Genomic DNA, 14319 nt, shown 5'->3' on the forward strand with positions numbered 1-14319 from the left:
CCACCTTGGAAGGATAGAATGCTGAGTCAACCTTGAGCCTGATGAATAGAATAAATGTTTTAGAATAGAGTAACAGAGTTGGAAGGGACCTTGGAGGTCTTCTAGTCCAACCTCCTGCTTAGGCAGGAAACCCTACACCACTTCAGAGAAATGGTTATCTAATTTCTTCTTTAAAATTTCCAGTGTTGGAGCATGGAACTTCTGGAGGCAAGTTGTTCCATTGATTAATTCTAATTTGAACTGCCAAATTGCAGGCAGCCGGCAGGCAGAAGTAGCCTGCAGTACTGCACTCTAACCACTGCGCCACTGCAGCTCATAGCTTTCTTCTCCTAGGTTATTAACAAGAATGAAATAAAGGTGACAGCGCTTATGTTAAATTATGAGATATATTACGAATGACTTGCAATTAATTCTCTCTTTCTCTTGTTGCCGTGTTGTGTTCTTTAGGTCCTGATCACTTTAGTTCCAAGAGTCTTGCTTTACAAGCCCAGAAGAAGATTTTGAGCAAGATGGCGAGCAAGACGATGGCCAACATGCTGATTGACGACACCAGCAGCGAAATCTTCGACGAGTTGTACAAAGTGACCACAGAGCACATGAAAAACAAGAAAGAAGCCCACAAGGTTATGAAAGACTTGATCAAAGTCGCCATCAAGATCGGGATTCTCTACCGAAACAACCAGTTCAACGCGGACGAGATGGAGATCGTTGAGAAATTACGCAAGAAGCTGAATCAGGCAGCCATGACGTTGGTCAGTTTTTACGAAGTGGAGTTCACTTTTGACAAGAACGTTCTTTCGGGACTGTTGAACGAGTGCAAAGATCTCGTCCATGAACTTGTAGAGCGGCACCTGACAGCCAGGTCTCATGCGCGGATCAACCACGTTTTCGATCACTTCGCCGCTGTTGAATTCCTCACTGCTCTCTACAGCCTGGATGGAGAATGCCGTCCACACCTCAAAAAAATATGCGATGGGATCAACAAACTACTTGACGAGAAGGTCCTCTGAAACCCAGCTTTCCAAGACTTTTAAAGAACAGATCAAATTAAGAGATGCAAGCAGAGTTGGGAAAGGAATACAAAAGCCTGCTGCTTTTTTTTTTAATAAAACACCCCCCACCCCCCCGATAAAATATCTTAGTAACAAAATACGTTTATTCTGGAACATGTCACATTCCCTTTGTAAGGAAGCGAGATGTACTTCACCCCACAAATGAAAAGAAACTTTTTTGCACAGAGAACGGTTTACAATGCAAAAGAAATTGTGCGAATTGGAATGCAGCGCTGCAAAATAAACCTGAAGATCCATTTTGGAGAGCAAATAAAACGGCCCACATTTTCATTGCAGAAAAAAAAAATGTTTAATGGAAGAGCGAACGCCAAGCTTTCTTTCAAAAGAAAAACCACATGATCCAAATTGAAAAAATGAGGAAGAACTCTACATGCAAGAAAATTCAAAGCACAAACAAGGTTGCTTTTAAAAGGGCATAGTGTTTCCACTGAAAACCATGGAAAAGTTGGTACGATTCTCTTAATGAAGGATAATCTCAAGACTCTAAAACAGAGGAGCTATTAAAGAAAGTTCATTCCGTAAAGTCCTCACACGTTGCTGCAGTTAGTACCAAAGCGAACGAAAATTCAGTTCTAGAGCAGAGAAAGTTTGAAACAGACACTGGGCCGCGCAGGTCCTTTCGGAGATCTTTTCATGCTCAGCTGCAACAAGGAATGTTCTGAAATGGAGCAGACATTCCAGGTATGGTGGATCTCCTTGCAGCCTTCCATCATCCCATCACTATTCCATCAGAAGGACTGCTCGCTTGGAGAGTCACTGGAGAAGAACGGACAATTGATGAGTGATAGACACCTTGGGTGGTATACAGGAGAATGAAAGGGAGGCCAGAGAGAAGAACAGCAGATGGCCATCTGTGAAAGAAATGGGCCAAGCCAAACTACATCCACGCTGTACCAAAAATATACTTGATAATGCCCATATTGACCCAAGGAACCAACACAAGGAATTTTTTTTTTAGCATCTCCTTGGAGATATACCGTATTTTTTGGACTATAAGATACACCTGAATTTAGAAAAGGAAAACAACAAAAAAACGTTTTTGGCCTACCTTTTTTCGGCCCTTTTCCAATCTTTTTTCAGCCGGTTTCCGGGGCTTTTTTCGGCCTGTTTTCAAGGCTTTTTGGCCTGTTTTCGAGGCTTTTTATGGCCCATTTTGGGAGCTTTTTCGGCCCATTTTCGAGGCTTTTTCAGCCCATTTTTACGCTTCTTTCGGTCCATTTTTTTAAAAAAAAACGGGCCAAAAAAAGCCTAAAAAATGGGCTGAAAAAAGCCCCAAAACGGGCCAATAAAGCCACCAAAATGGGCCAAAAAAAGCCTCAAAAACAGCCCAAAAAGCCTTGAAAACAGTGGCCCAAAATGGGCCACAAAAAGGCCTGAAAAAGGCCCGAAGAAAAGAACATGCAGAGGCCAAAAAATGACTGGCAGGTGGGCCGGGCTTCAGCAATATTCAGTCTATAAGACACACAGACATTTTCACCTTCTTTTGGGAGACAAAAAAAGTGCATCTCATAGTCCGAAAAATACGGTAGTTGCTTAAGTTTGCCTATTTTTTATAACCTTCCCCTCCCCAAAAGTATTATCATTCTGGTCTGATGGCTTATGTGATTCACAATTTCCATTCAGGAAGCTGACACAACTGTATAGCAAAATGTTTAGTCAAGAGCGGATAGCAAATTATTTCACAGCATCAAAAGAATGGCGGTCCCTTGTTCGATAGGACAACATACCTAAGGATTTTTTTAATCTTGTTGATGACTCCCAAAGTCAGTCTATTTAAGCTCAGTGATTGGGTCTTGCCTGCAAATATGTTGCTAGCAAAAGAAAATGCAACAGAGAATTTGCAGAGTAGCCATGGCGAGTTAAGCCGAGAAGGCCATGCCACAGGCAAGAGAATATACAGTATTTGCTTGTTTTCTGGTAAATACTTGTAATTGCATGAAAGCAGGTGTGAATATTTTAATTGCATGAAGTGCAAGTTCATACAATTACATTGTTCATGACAGCGAATACTGTAATTGCATGAAAAGCAATCTATTTTAACTGCTTCATCTTACAGAAAGTGACTTAAGAGGAGTTAAATCAGGTTGCATCCCTGTTCTTGGCAAACCATGTTTTTGCATAATGCTTGCTTAATCATCTGTGCCAATGTAGCCATTAGACACTCCCCCCCCCATAGGACAAAAGATAGCTTAAAGCACAATTTAAGAAACCAGATTGAAAACTGAGTCTAATTCTGCCTCCTATCAGTTTGTCTTTATCAAATAGAAAATTAGCACCAAATCTTTTTTGAATGTACAAGCATCTTCTCTGGAAACTGCCCGGTTATCCATATCTACTAAATGTTGAGCAAAATTCTTTTTAAGTTACTCACTGTGGCCAAACTCATCCGATTACTTTCAGGCAGGCAGGCATGTTACCTCTTGCACATATTGGTGTTCAGACTTGGGACTATTTTTTTAAGGAGTCAAATGTCTTGCCATTTATATTTATATGAGACTTGAGTAGCCTTAAACATACGGAGTATTTATGTATTTCCCAGACTGGTTCTACACTGTATGTTCAATGTGTTTACTTTTATATTGGGGTGGGGTTACCATGTAAAACCATTGGTTCCACACTATCTATGGTGTTTGAGTCAGACATAAGTGTTTCCTTACCATAAATTATACATTAAATGATTTGTGATGAAAAGGTTTCCTCTCCTCTGGGATTCTATTTATTGTTGTGGCCCGCCAACAGACAGTGGAGCTGGCAGCAGATTCGGACAGTGAGGAGGTTGGGGAGGAACATGGGCCAGTCCTGGAGTCTGGGGAAGGCTCTGATGAGGGCTCTGCGTCTGAGGCAGAGAGGGGGCCAGGGACGGATGCCAGTTATCAACTGCCTTCGGAGTCAGACATCAGTGAGGCAGACAAACAGCTGGAGCCTGTTCCCGGTGTGCTCATGAGCAGTTGCCAGACGAAGGGAACAGCTAAAGAACAAGGGTCGACTTGGGTGTAAGGCTACAGGTGGACGATGAATGGCCCTTGCCAGAAGAAATAAAAGAGGAGCGAAAGGGGAGTCGAGTTTGCAGGAGACAAATTAGTTCACCTAATTGGTTTGTGACTCTCAGAGACTCCTTGCCAAGTTTTGAAGATATCAGCCTGGCAGCTCTCCAAGCCAGATGAGGTCTGTGACTGGAAATTCTCCCTTGAAAGACTTTGCTGGATGTGAATGAGAGGAATTCAGAGTAACTTAATAAAAGGGGTTTTTTTTGTCATGATAAGGAGTCTGCTTCATGCTCTTGGGAAGCCTAGGTCAGAACATTTATTGCTATTGTAACTTTAATCCCTCTCGCTCACGTCTATCTTCTGCTGTTTGGTGCCTTCCAGAAACAATGGGGACCGTGACTACAAGAACCTTTGGCTATGTGACTTCTGGTAAGGAGTTCTTGTGGGTTTTACTCCGCTAGGTATAGCCAACTTTAGGGCGGATTCATCTCAGTTTCCAGGCCTTTTGAGCCAACACTGTCTGAAGATGTTTCCGTGGTCACGTCACACCGCAGCGCAGTGTGTGGTGAAACACAGACCACTGTTATCTTCCTACCGAAGTGTACCTATTTATCTACTTGTACTTAATAACGTGCTTTTGAATTGCTAGGTTGGCAGGAGCTGAGGTAAATGACAGGAATTCACTCCATCACACGCTGTTAGGCCTCAAACTGCTGGAGCACAGACCTTCTCCGATGCCTTTGAAGCCTCTGAGCCACCACGCCTCCATGTGATTTTGGGACATCTGGAGAAATTATTCGGTTTATGGTTAGAATGATATAGGATAGAGCATGTTATTTTATCCAAGGACAAAGATCCTCGCTCTGCCACACCTAGTCACTGTGAATGATATAATTAATAAGACGGTGACACTTTTGTTTTCCAAACTGGGATATTTTGATTATTCCTTATGGCCCTCTTCAGTAGATACAGGTACTGCAAGTTTAAGCCGGTTGAGTAGCATACCTGTATTTGAATACCTGGGGTTAAAATGATCGTTGCAACATGCCTAGATTTTGCATTACACAATAGTCCTTATAAAAGTGTCCAGTGACCAACGCACAACAATTTGGTGCAGCAGAATAATTTATTACATTGCAATTATTTTAAGTTAGGTGGCAAAAAGAACAGTAAGAAACCACTTCTGCAGACAGTTTGAAAATAAAAAGGAAGTAGAGAGAGTACAATTAAGAAAAACCCAGTCAATCTCACCAAGCTTTGTTCAGTTAAGATCCACATATTTGGCAGAGAAGGACAGTAAACATTTGGGGGAAAAACAGACAACAGGCTCTGCAGTGTACAGATGGATAAATCTTTGTATCGGGAAATGGGTAGGAAGGTTCTCAGCCTTCAAATATGCCTCAACTATAACTCCACAAGTTATAGTGGAGAATTCTGGGATGTGTAGTTGAACAAGACGTGGAAGGCCAGAAGCTTAAAACCTCATTTGATGACAATGGTTAAAAACTGCATAGACTTGAAATTATAGCTTTCCTAAACTGTTATAGGATAAATCCTATAATATACCATTAACAGTCATCGAGAAACAGTATTTCGAATGTATTCATTCTTCCAACCCCTAAATTCCTGTTTTTAATCCATAAGGCATATATAGTAAACATGATCATACAACAGTCTCTGTAGATAATTTTAACACAGGGGTCTCCAACTTCGGCCATTTTAAGATTTGTGGACTTCAACACCCGGAATTCCCCCCCCCCCCATGCTGGCTGGAGAATTCTTAAATTCACCAAGGTTGGAGACCTCCGATTTAATACATTTCTTTAGTGCATTTTAAAGAATTCCTTTATGACAACACTGAAAAATCAGGAGAAAAAAAAACCCTACCAAAATTCAATCCCTTTGTTAGTTAATCGCATTCTACTTTCTTAAAGTGAGAAGATTGAAAGAGTGGATGTTCAGAATTGCGTGCAGTTCACAAAGGATATTCTCTATTTTCTCTCCCGGCGCCTTGCAAACTACTTAGCAACACGGTCTTCTTCTATCCATTAACTACACCTACATACCCATATCCATCATTATATGTTTTTCAGAACAAGCTACCTTACCGGGACTAAGAAATGGTAAGCAAAAGAAGTTAATGGCATCAGCTAAGAAAAAAAATAAACTATAAACTATATACCTAGTGTTCCTCAACTTTTGCAACTTGGAAGATGTACGGACTTCAACTCCCAGAATTCCCCCGCTAGCAAAGTGTAATTAAAAGGCCACAAAATGATGGCATATAAATTAATCATAATTTTATATTACCGATCAGTCGCTCTCTCTCTCCCTCTCTCTCCCTCTCTCTCTCTCTCCCTCTCCCTCTCCCTCTCTCTCTCTCAGCCGAACCCACCTCACAAGGTTGTTCATGAGGAGAAAACAGAAGGAGGAAGGAGTATTAAATATGTTTGCCACCTTGAGTTATTTATTTAAAAAAAAAATCATGGGGTCCTTCCAAGGTCCTTTTTTTTTTTTAATATAAAAGTAAGTATATTTATACGTTTTCACATGGCCATAGATAGCAGGAAGATGAGGAAGGACAGCTCACCAAGCCAGAAGATCTGGAAGTTGACGTGAAAACTGTAGAAACTGTATTGCAATACCTAGAATCACACAGCCCATCTTGAGCTGTGTTGACAAAAAGGTACTTCCTTGATCACACCCACAAAAACGCGTCATCCTACTATATATTCATAACATAAAAATATTGAATACTGACTCCCCAATTCTGATGACTCTGATTGTTGAGGTACAATCAACGGTGACCGGTGCCAAGTCAAAAACTTTTCCACGGTGCCATGACCCAGATATGATGCATTGATGGGACCATCGTAGATAAACTTACAAACTGAAGATTATCCCTGCATCTTCGTGATCCGCAGGTTGTTTGTATAAGTGCTTGAGAAACCACCTCAAGAACTTCAGCAACATAAGCAGAAGGCAGTTCTCTGCACTAGGGAGCGTAATGACTGAGTAATTCAAGTAACTGATCCTACGAATAAATCCCATGAGTTATACAAATACATTAATAGAAAATATGAGCCTTGCATAACATGCTTCAATTCAGCTACCCGTACCTTACTGCCTGTCAATGTCAGGCAAGCATCCTTGATGGGTTTTTCCCCCTCCCATTGGAAGGAGAGCCACACTGATGCCAAGATACATCTTTGCTCCATGGAGAACAGAAGTTGGGTTTGGTAAACTCCTACTCACAACCACACCCTTTGTTCATACCAGTCCAAAAAAGGAGTCTGTGTGGTTTTTCAGGATTCTTCCATCACCTTCTGACATTGATAAAGTAAACAGTCTGGTAGAGCAGAGCAAGGCGATCTGAACCACAAGGCCAATGTCCCAGCATGGAGCCGGCAGTGGAGAAGACACGGGATTGACGGAAGCAGTCGACAAGCGGCTATTCCTTCATTTCCTAAAGAAGGCAGTTGGAAAGTTCTTAATATCCGGGTTTCAGGCGCAAAGGATCAGGACCATACATGAAATTACAGTTCATCGCTTGAGATTTATCGCTTGGGCCTATATACAAGAATCTAATCCACTAAAAGTTCAATACTGCACTGGCACTAGATAAGGGTCAACAGAATTCAAGAAGGGTTAGACTTAAAACATTTGTGACCACATAACAACTCTAAGCTGATGATGTGCTTAACTCCACCCGCCCCAGCTATGCTTGTTCTTCTCCTACACCAGGTCCTTTTATGGCACAATCACTGCAACGCATGTCCCAGATTGCCTACAATCCACAGTGGTGGGATTCAAATAATTTAACAACAGGTTCTCTGCCCTAATGACCGGCTGGGTGGGCGTGGCTATGGTGGGTGTGCCCAGGGGATGTGACAGGCAGCATTCAACCTCCTGCACCCCCATGGGAGACCCCCCTCCCGTGCCCCGTTTTGGGCCTAGTAGGCCTCCCTACACCCCTGAGAGGTGAAAATGGGCCTAGGAAGCCTCCCTGAAGCCTCCTGGGAAGCGAAAACGGGCCTAGGAAGCCTCCCTGCACTTACCTGGGAGCCAAAATGGGGCACGTGGGGACTTCTGGAAGGGGCGGGGAAGGAAGGAGCAGGGCCAGCCAGCAATTTAACTACTGATTCGCCGGAACTGGCTGAATCTCACCACTGCCTACGGGAATTTCCAATAACTTTCTGCCTCAAAGGTGTGGGTGGATGGAAATTGTGTGATTTTTGTTGTTTTGGTTTTTTTGGATCCTAAACTACAGTATTATGCTTTATAAATACTGCTATCTGAGGCTGGATTAAAATACTCATTTCCCAAAACACCTTTTTCTTTTCTCCAATGACTGAGGGGAAACAGCTGGATCTGATTCCTCTTCAACTGTCACTCCCTGAGGTTTCAATTTGGATGTAGAAAAAGACACACAATTATTGAACATTTTCCCAACACTGAGAATTTGGGGGAAGTGGAAAATAACTACTGACTTCTTGTCTGTATTTCCATGTTCTTGAAACTCTGAAAGGGGGTCCAAATTTTTGAGAAAAACCCGAATGGTTTCTAATTACTTCAGAGGAGTAGCTTCACCCCAGCCAAGAGCCAAATCATTCCAATTTTGGAAAAATGTGGTTTAACCTACTGGCACTAACCCAGAACTTCAGGATCATATATGTCATGAATCTGAAACAATTTTAAGTTACATACCTATGATATCAACAATATGTAGCTTCAGCTTTTGCTGAAAGATGTCTAGCATCAAGGACAGAGTTCCTTGAGATGATGCCACCTTCAGATTTTGTCTGACTTCGTTTGAAATGGAGAGCCACAGTTTTCCGTATTCATCCGTGCTCATCTTCATTGGTCTGCAAACAGGGTTGTCGGTAGAAATGAAGAAAAGGGGGAAAAAAGTGTACAAAAAGAGAAGGAAAAATTGCTCAATTAAATTTAATATTTAACATGGATGGTCATTTCAAAAAATCCTTTCTTAGTGAGCACCTAGAAGCCAAAACGAACATACATGCCAAATTTCAAGTTTGTAGGCTTTACCGTTCTGGAGATTTCATGATGAGTGAGTGATATTTGGCTTTTATATATTATAGAAATATGTCGCTTTTTTGTTGTTGTTAGGGTTGAATGTATGTTTTTGATTTGTTTCATTTTGTTTGTTTTACTGTTTTATGTTTTATTTTCTATGATAAAACAATTTTTTTTAAAAAAATGAAGAAAAGAAAAAATAAGTCTAAAGGAATGAGCAGCACCAACCATTTTACTTGATTTAATTCGTCTACTATTCATTTTTAAAACTTTTCCTGAAAGATCACCTTCCCATCCATTGGTCATGGATGGAGATGCAGCCAAGACAGTCAAGCTAAGAAAGATTTCATGAAAAGCAGACATTCAAATGAGCTCAGATTGAAATCCCCCCCCCACTACACTACAAATATACTTTGCTGTCGAAGTAGCAAATATATATATAAGCTTGTTGCTTACAAGTTGCCTGTCTGATCTTGGTACGTCCCTGTTTATCTAACACTCTTGGAAGCATTCAGCGTTTTCCAATACTAAAAAACCTAGGACAAGGAAGGAGAGGAGGAGGAGGAGGAGCAGAGAAGGAAACCCAACTGTGGGAGAGAAGCTTACCAAATAATTAGTTTACATTTCATATGTATTAAGAAAATTATTTTATATAGTTACCTAATAAAATCCAACAGCTCTAAAGAGATAGAAAATCTGAGACAGACGTCCAATTCTAGCGGATAACTGATGCAACCGAAGATTTTTCCTGAAGAGCAGGGCTTCTCCATCTCTACATACATCTGGAAGCTTTCTATATTTTTACTTTCTATCACAGCAAGTTGGCAGCCAAGATTTTCTACCATCTTCAATATAAAAGAAGGGAGGAGGGGAAAAACACGGGTTAAAGATGCTTTGTTGTATCAAGCTAGTACGATAGCAGAACGAGCCAGAAGGGTGCTAAAATGTTTACCTTAAAATGTTCAGAGTGTTGGAATTCCAGACTCATGTCTTTCAGAACGGAAGGGCTTTTATTGGCGAGAAATAAAAAAATCAGAAGATTGTCCTCTTCCCAGACCTTAGAAAAGTATACAAGCAGGGATTCGTTGCCGCAGAGTTCTGAAATGTCCGAATGAAGATGTTGGGCTGCTTCTTCTGGGAGACAAGGCGTGGGCGAACGTTGCTTCTGAACTAGAGTGGGAGAACTTGGGGAAGGATGAAAAATATCCACGTGATCATGGGTGAATAAAGAAGATGGTGAAAATTGGTGATCCAAGGACTTTTCATTCAACCCACCTTCCGGCAACGAATGGGAACGATCGAGCATCGTCTTGGATTCAGGCATTTCAGGAGAATGTAGGGAAGCTTTCCTGAACTTGAGGTGTCCATTGTTTACAAAAAGGTCCTTCTCTCCGGTTAACCCTTCCTGAAATAGGGAAGTGGTAGTAGGGGTACTTTCCATAGGCGGGGAACTCTCATTAGGGAGGACTTCGTTCATTTTCGATTTCCGCGTAAACTTCTGAGCTGCAGGATCTGCTTTCCCCATCTTAGAAAGACAGGAAAGAAGCAGGACAGGAAAACAGGATTGAAACGAAAGCAGAAGTCTGAATGAACCATCTCAGCCAAAGCAATAAAGGTTGGGAAAGGGAGGGGAGGGAGGGAATCCTAAAAAAATGTACCATGCATAGAAGGTAAAGGTAAAGGTTCCCCTCGCACATATGTGCTAGTCGTTCCTGACTCCAGGGGGCGGTGCTCATTTCTGTTTCAAAGCCGAAAAGCCAGCGCTGTCTGAAGACGTCTCCGTGGTCATGTGGCCGGCATGACTCAACGCCGAAGGTGCATGGAACGCTGTTACCTTCCCACCAAAGGTGGTCCCTATTTTTCTACTTGCATTACTACCAACCTGCCTTCCATTGAGGACTTGTATACTGCATGAGTCAAAAAGAGGGCTGTGAAAATACCTACAGACCCCTCGCATCCTGGACATAAACTGTTTCAACTCCTATCCTCAAAACGACGCTATACAGCACTTCACACCAGAACAACTAGACACAAGGACAGTTTTTTCCCTGAACACCATCATTCTGCTAAACAAATAATTCCCTCAACACTGTCAAACTAGTTACTAAGTCTGCATTACTATTAATCTTCTCATTGTTCCCACCACCCATCTCTTCCCACTTATGACTGTAACCTTATTGCTGGTATTCTTACGATTTATATTGACAGTTTCCTAATATGATTTGATTGCTTATTTGTACCCTATGACTATCATTAAGTGTTGTACCTTATGATTCTTGACGAATGTATCTTTTCTTTTATGTACACTGAGAGCCTATGCACCAAGACAAATTCCTTGGGTGTCCAATCACACTTGACCAATAAAGAATTCTATTCTATTCTATTCTATTCTATTCTATTCTATTCTATTCTATTCTATTCTATTCTATTCTATTCTATTCTATTCTACTCTACCCTACCCTACCCTACCCTACCCTACCCTACTCCTTTTTTTTACGTGCTTTCAAACTGCTAGGTTGGCAGAAGCTGGGACAAGTAATAGGCACTAGGGATTCGAACCGCTGAACTGCCGACCTTTCGATCGACAAGCTCAGCGTCTTAGCCACTGAGCCATCACGTTCCTTGTACCATGCATATTAAGCTTCAATTTAGAGCCAGTTTGGTCTAGGGGTTAAGGTGCTGGGCTAGAAAGCGAGAGACTGTGAGTTCAAGTCCTGCCTTAGCCATGAAAGACAGCTGGGTGACTTTGAAGTTATCACCAGGAGACTGTGAGTTCTACTTTCCCCTTAGGCATGAAACCGGCTGGATGATTTTTGGGCCAATCACCAGGAGACTTGAGAGTTCTAGTCCCACTTTAGCCGTGAAAGCCAGCTGGGTGACTTTGAGCCAGTCCTTCTCTCTCAGTCCAGGATTGTTGTTGCGGGGAAAACAGAAGTAGGAAGGAGTGTTAGGCATGTTCATCACCTTGAGTTATTTATAAAAGCAATAGAGGAAGGGAAGGGAAGGGAAGGGAAGGGAAGGGAAGGGAAGGGAAGGGAAGGGAAGGGAAGGGAAGGGAAGAGAAGAGAAGAGAAGAGAAGAGAAGAGAAGAGAAGAGAAGAGAAGAGAAGAGAAGAGAAGAGAAGAGAAGAGAAGAGAAGGGAGGGAGGGAGGGAGGGAGGGAGGGAGGGGGAAGGAAGGAAGGAAGGAAGGAAGGAAGGAAGGAAGGAAGGAAGGAAGGAAGGAAAACGCAATTTAGCCATCTTACCAGATTAGTGCTATTTTGTGATCCTAGCCCGACAAAGAGTGCGGAAGCCAGCTGCTGCTTTTCTTTCGTCCCTTCTGCATGATCCATCATTTCTTCCTTAGGCTGCAATGGGAAAGTGCTAGCCACCGTCTCTACTGATGGGCCGCCCTGAAGAGCAGCCTCTGTGGTTTTCTCTTCTTTTTCTTCTTGGTTTTTCTTCTGGGGAAGGTAACCTTCTTTGCTCCACAATTTCTTCACGCCTTCAAGCTTCAGACTGTTGTTCCTGAAGAGGGGATAATGGTTAGAATCATGCACAAAGATGGAAAGCAGAGAAAATCCCTTTGGAAGGGGAAGTAATTTTAAAAAATCTTAGATTGTGCAGAAATGAACAGATTAACTTTTGATGATTAAAGAGAGAGAGGATATGGACTATTATAAGATATGGGGAAAATTTTATGATTGGTTAAAAAAGAGATATAAAGATTGTGATAATTAAATAAGGAGAATGTTATATTAAATGTATTGTAATTTGGGGAAAATATCGCAACAGAGAAATGGAAACTATCAAGGAGAAATGAAGATAGGAGGAGTAATAAAAAGAAGAAATAGTCACGGAAGAAACACCGAGAAGACACACAGAAGGATTGATGTATTATGTGTTTGTTTGTTTAAAAAAATAAAAATAACTTTTATTAAAATAAAAAAAAAAGAATCATAGAATCCTAAGGCTGTGGAAGGGGCCTTGGAGATCTTTTGGTCCAACAAGAAAACCTCTAATATTTTTATATTGTTGTAACCAAAATTGGATGCAGCATTCAAAGTATGTCCTGCTTGAGCAGAGGTTGGACTAGAAGACCTCTGAGGTCCCTTCCAGCTCTGTTATTCTGTTCCCTTCTGTTGAACTCCCTGCCCAAGGCAGGAGATCTTATACCATATTCCAGACAAAGGCTGTCCAATCTTATCTTGAAAACCTCCAGTGATGGAGAACTCACAAATCCAGGAAGCAAGCTGTCCTACTGATTAATCACTCTCACTGTTCCCCCAAAGTTCCTATAGCTTCCATTCAGGGGTGAAATCTATTTACCTTCCCTACCGCTTCAGAAGTGCACGCGCGCGTCATCGTCACGTCCAATTTTAGACCCTCTGCACAGGTTACTTCCTGATTAAAACCAGGAAGTAACGACGTCCGGGCGGGTGGGCGGAGCCTCACGCTGCCACCGCTACCAGTTCACCAAACCACGCACCACCGCCGCTACCAGTTCGCCAGAACCTAAGCGAACCAGTAGCATTTCACCCCTGCTTCCATTCCCTCCACCATTTCAACCCTATAAGCAAGAACTGAGTCCAGTATAGATGTCCTTCTAGTGGTCTCTTCCACCTTTTGTATGGCAAAGTTGTCCGCAAGGCACATCAAGAACCTGTCGGATCTCCCACTCGCTTCAGAATTTTAACATTACTGATAACATTGCATTTTCCTTTGCCCTGACTTTGACAGAGGTTACTGTTTTGATGGCCAAACAGTTGTGTGGCAAGATATGAATGGCAGGCAGGCTGTGTTTTAGAAGTTCTTGCTGAAGAGACACGCATACTTACTCTTTCTGTCCTGTCTCAACACTATTATCCGAGCCCAGAGAAATTCCGGTTGGAGACTGTCTGCCGGCCATTCTTGATACAGGGAAGCTCTGAGAAAGGGATTCTCCGTATGGTTCAAAATTCAAAGCTGACAAGAGAAATGACAATCATCCATGTCTGTCAAGCCAGAACATAATATCTACTGCAAAACCTTGGAAAAAATATTCAGTTAATAGCAATAGCACTTAAGACTTATATACTGCTTCACAGTGCAGCCCTCTCTAAGCAGTTTTACTGAGTCAGCCTCTTGCCCCCAACAATCCGAGTCCTCCTTTTACCCACCTTGGAAGGATGGAAGGCTGAATCTGCTGCCTGCAATTTGGCAGTTCGAATCTCACCAGGCTCAAGGTTGACTCAGCCTTCC

General features: G+C 42.1%; 2 protein-coding genes across 2 annotated transcripts in view; one reads left to right on the plus strand and one right to left on the minus strand.

Moving 5' to 3' along the window:
• Positions 1-437: 437 nt before the first annotated feature.
• On the plus strand, positions 438-1010 carry TNFAIP8L3 (TNF alpha induced protein 8 like 3). Its single transcript, XM_070953675.1, has one exon. It carries the CDS (start codon positions 510-512, stop codon positions 1008-1010), a length of 501 nt encoding a protein of 166 aa, XP_070809776.1. The 5' UTR covers positions 438-509.
• Positions 1011-5182: 4172 nt separating this feature from the next.
• Positions 5183-14319, minus strand: part of AP4E1 (adaptor related protein complex 4 subunit epsilon 1) — a 33903-nt gene continuing 24766 nt past the window's right edge. Inside the window, exons 17-22 of the mRNA XM_070953818.1 lie at positions 13917-14043; positions 12345-12606; positions 10050-10622; positions 9758-9942; positions 8768-8925; positions 5183-7526 (exon numbers count right to left, since the gene is read on the minus strand). Coding sequence (XP_070809919.1) covers positions 7366-7526; positions 8768-8925; positions 9758-9942; positions 10050-10622; positions 12345-12606; positions 13917-14043 — 1466 coding nt within the window. The 3' untranslated portion in view covers positions 5183-7365. The remainder of the gene's footprint in view (positions 7527-8767; positions 8926-9757; positions 9943-10049; positions 10623-12344; positions 12607-13916; positions 14044-14319) is intronic.

The sequence above is a fragment of the Pituophis catenifer genome, unplaced genomic scaffold (genome assembly GCF_029215685.1).
Source record: "Pituophis catenifer annectens isolate HBS135680 unplaced genomic scaffold, rPitCat1.0.hap2 SCAF_14, whole genome shotgun sequence".
In the NCBI taxonomy this organism is placed as follows: domain Eukaryota; kingdom Metazoa; phylum Chordata; class Lepidosauria; order Squamata; family Colubridae; genus Pituophis; species Pituophis catenifer.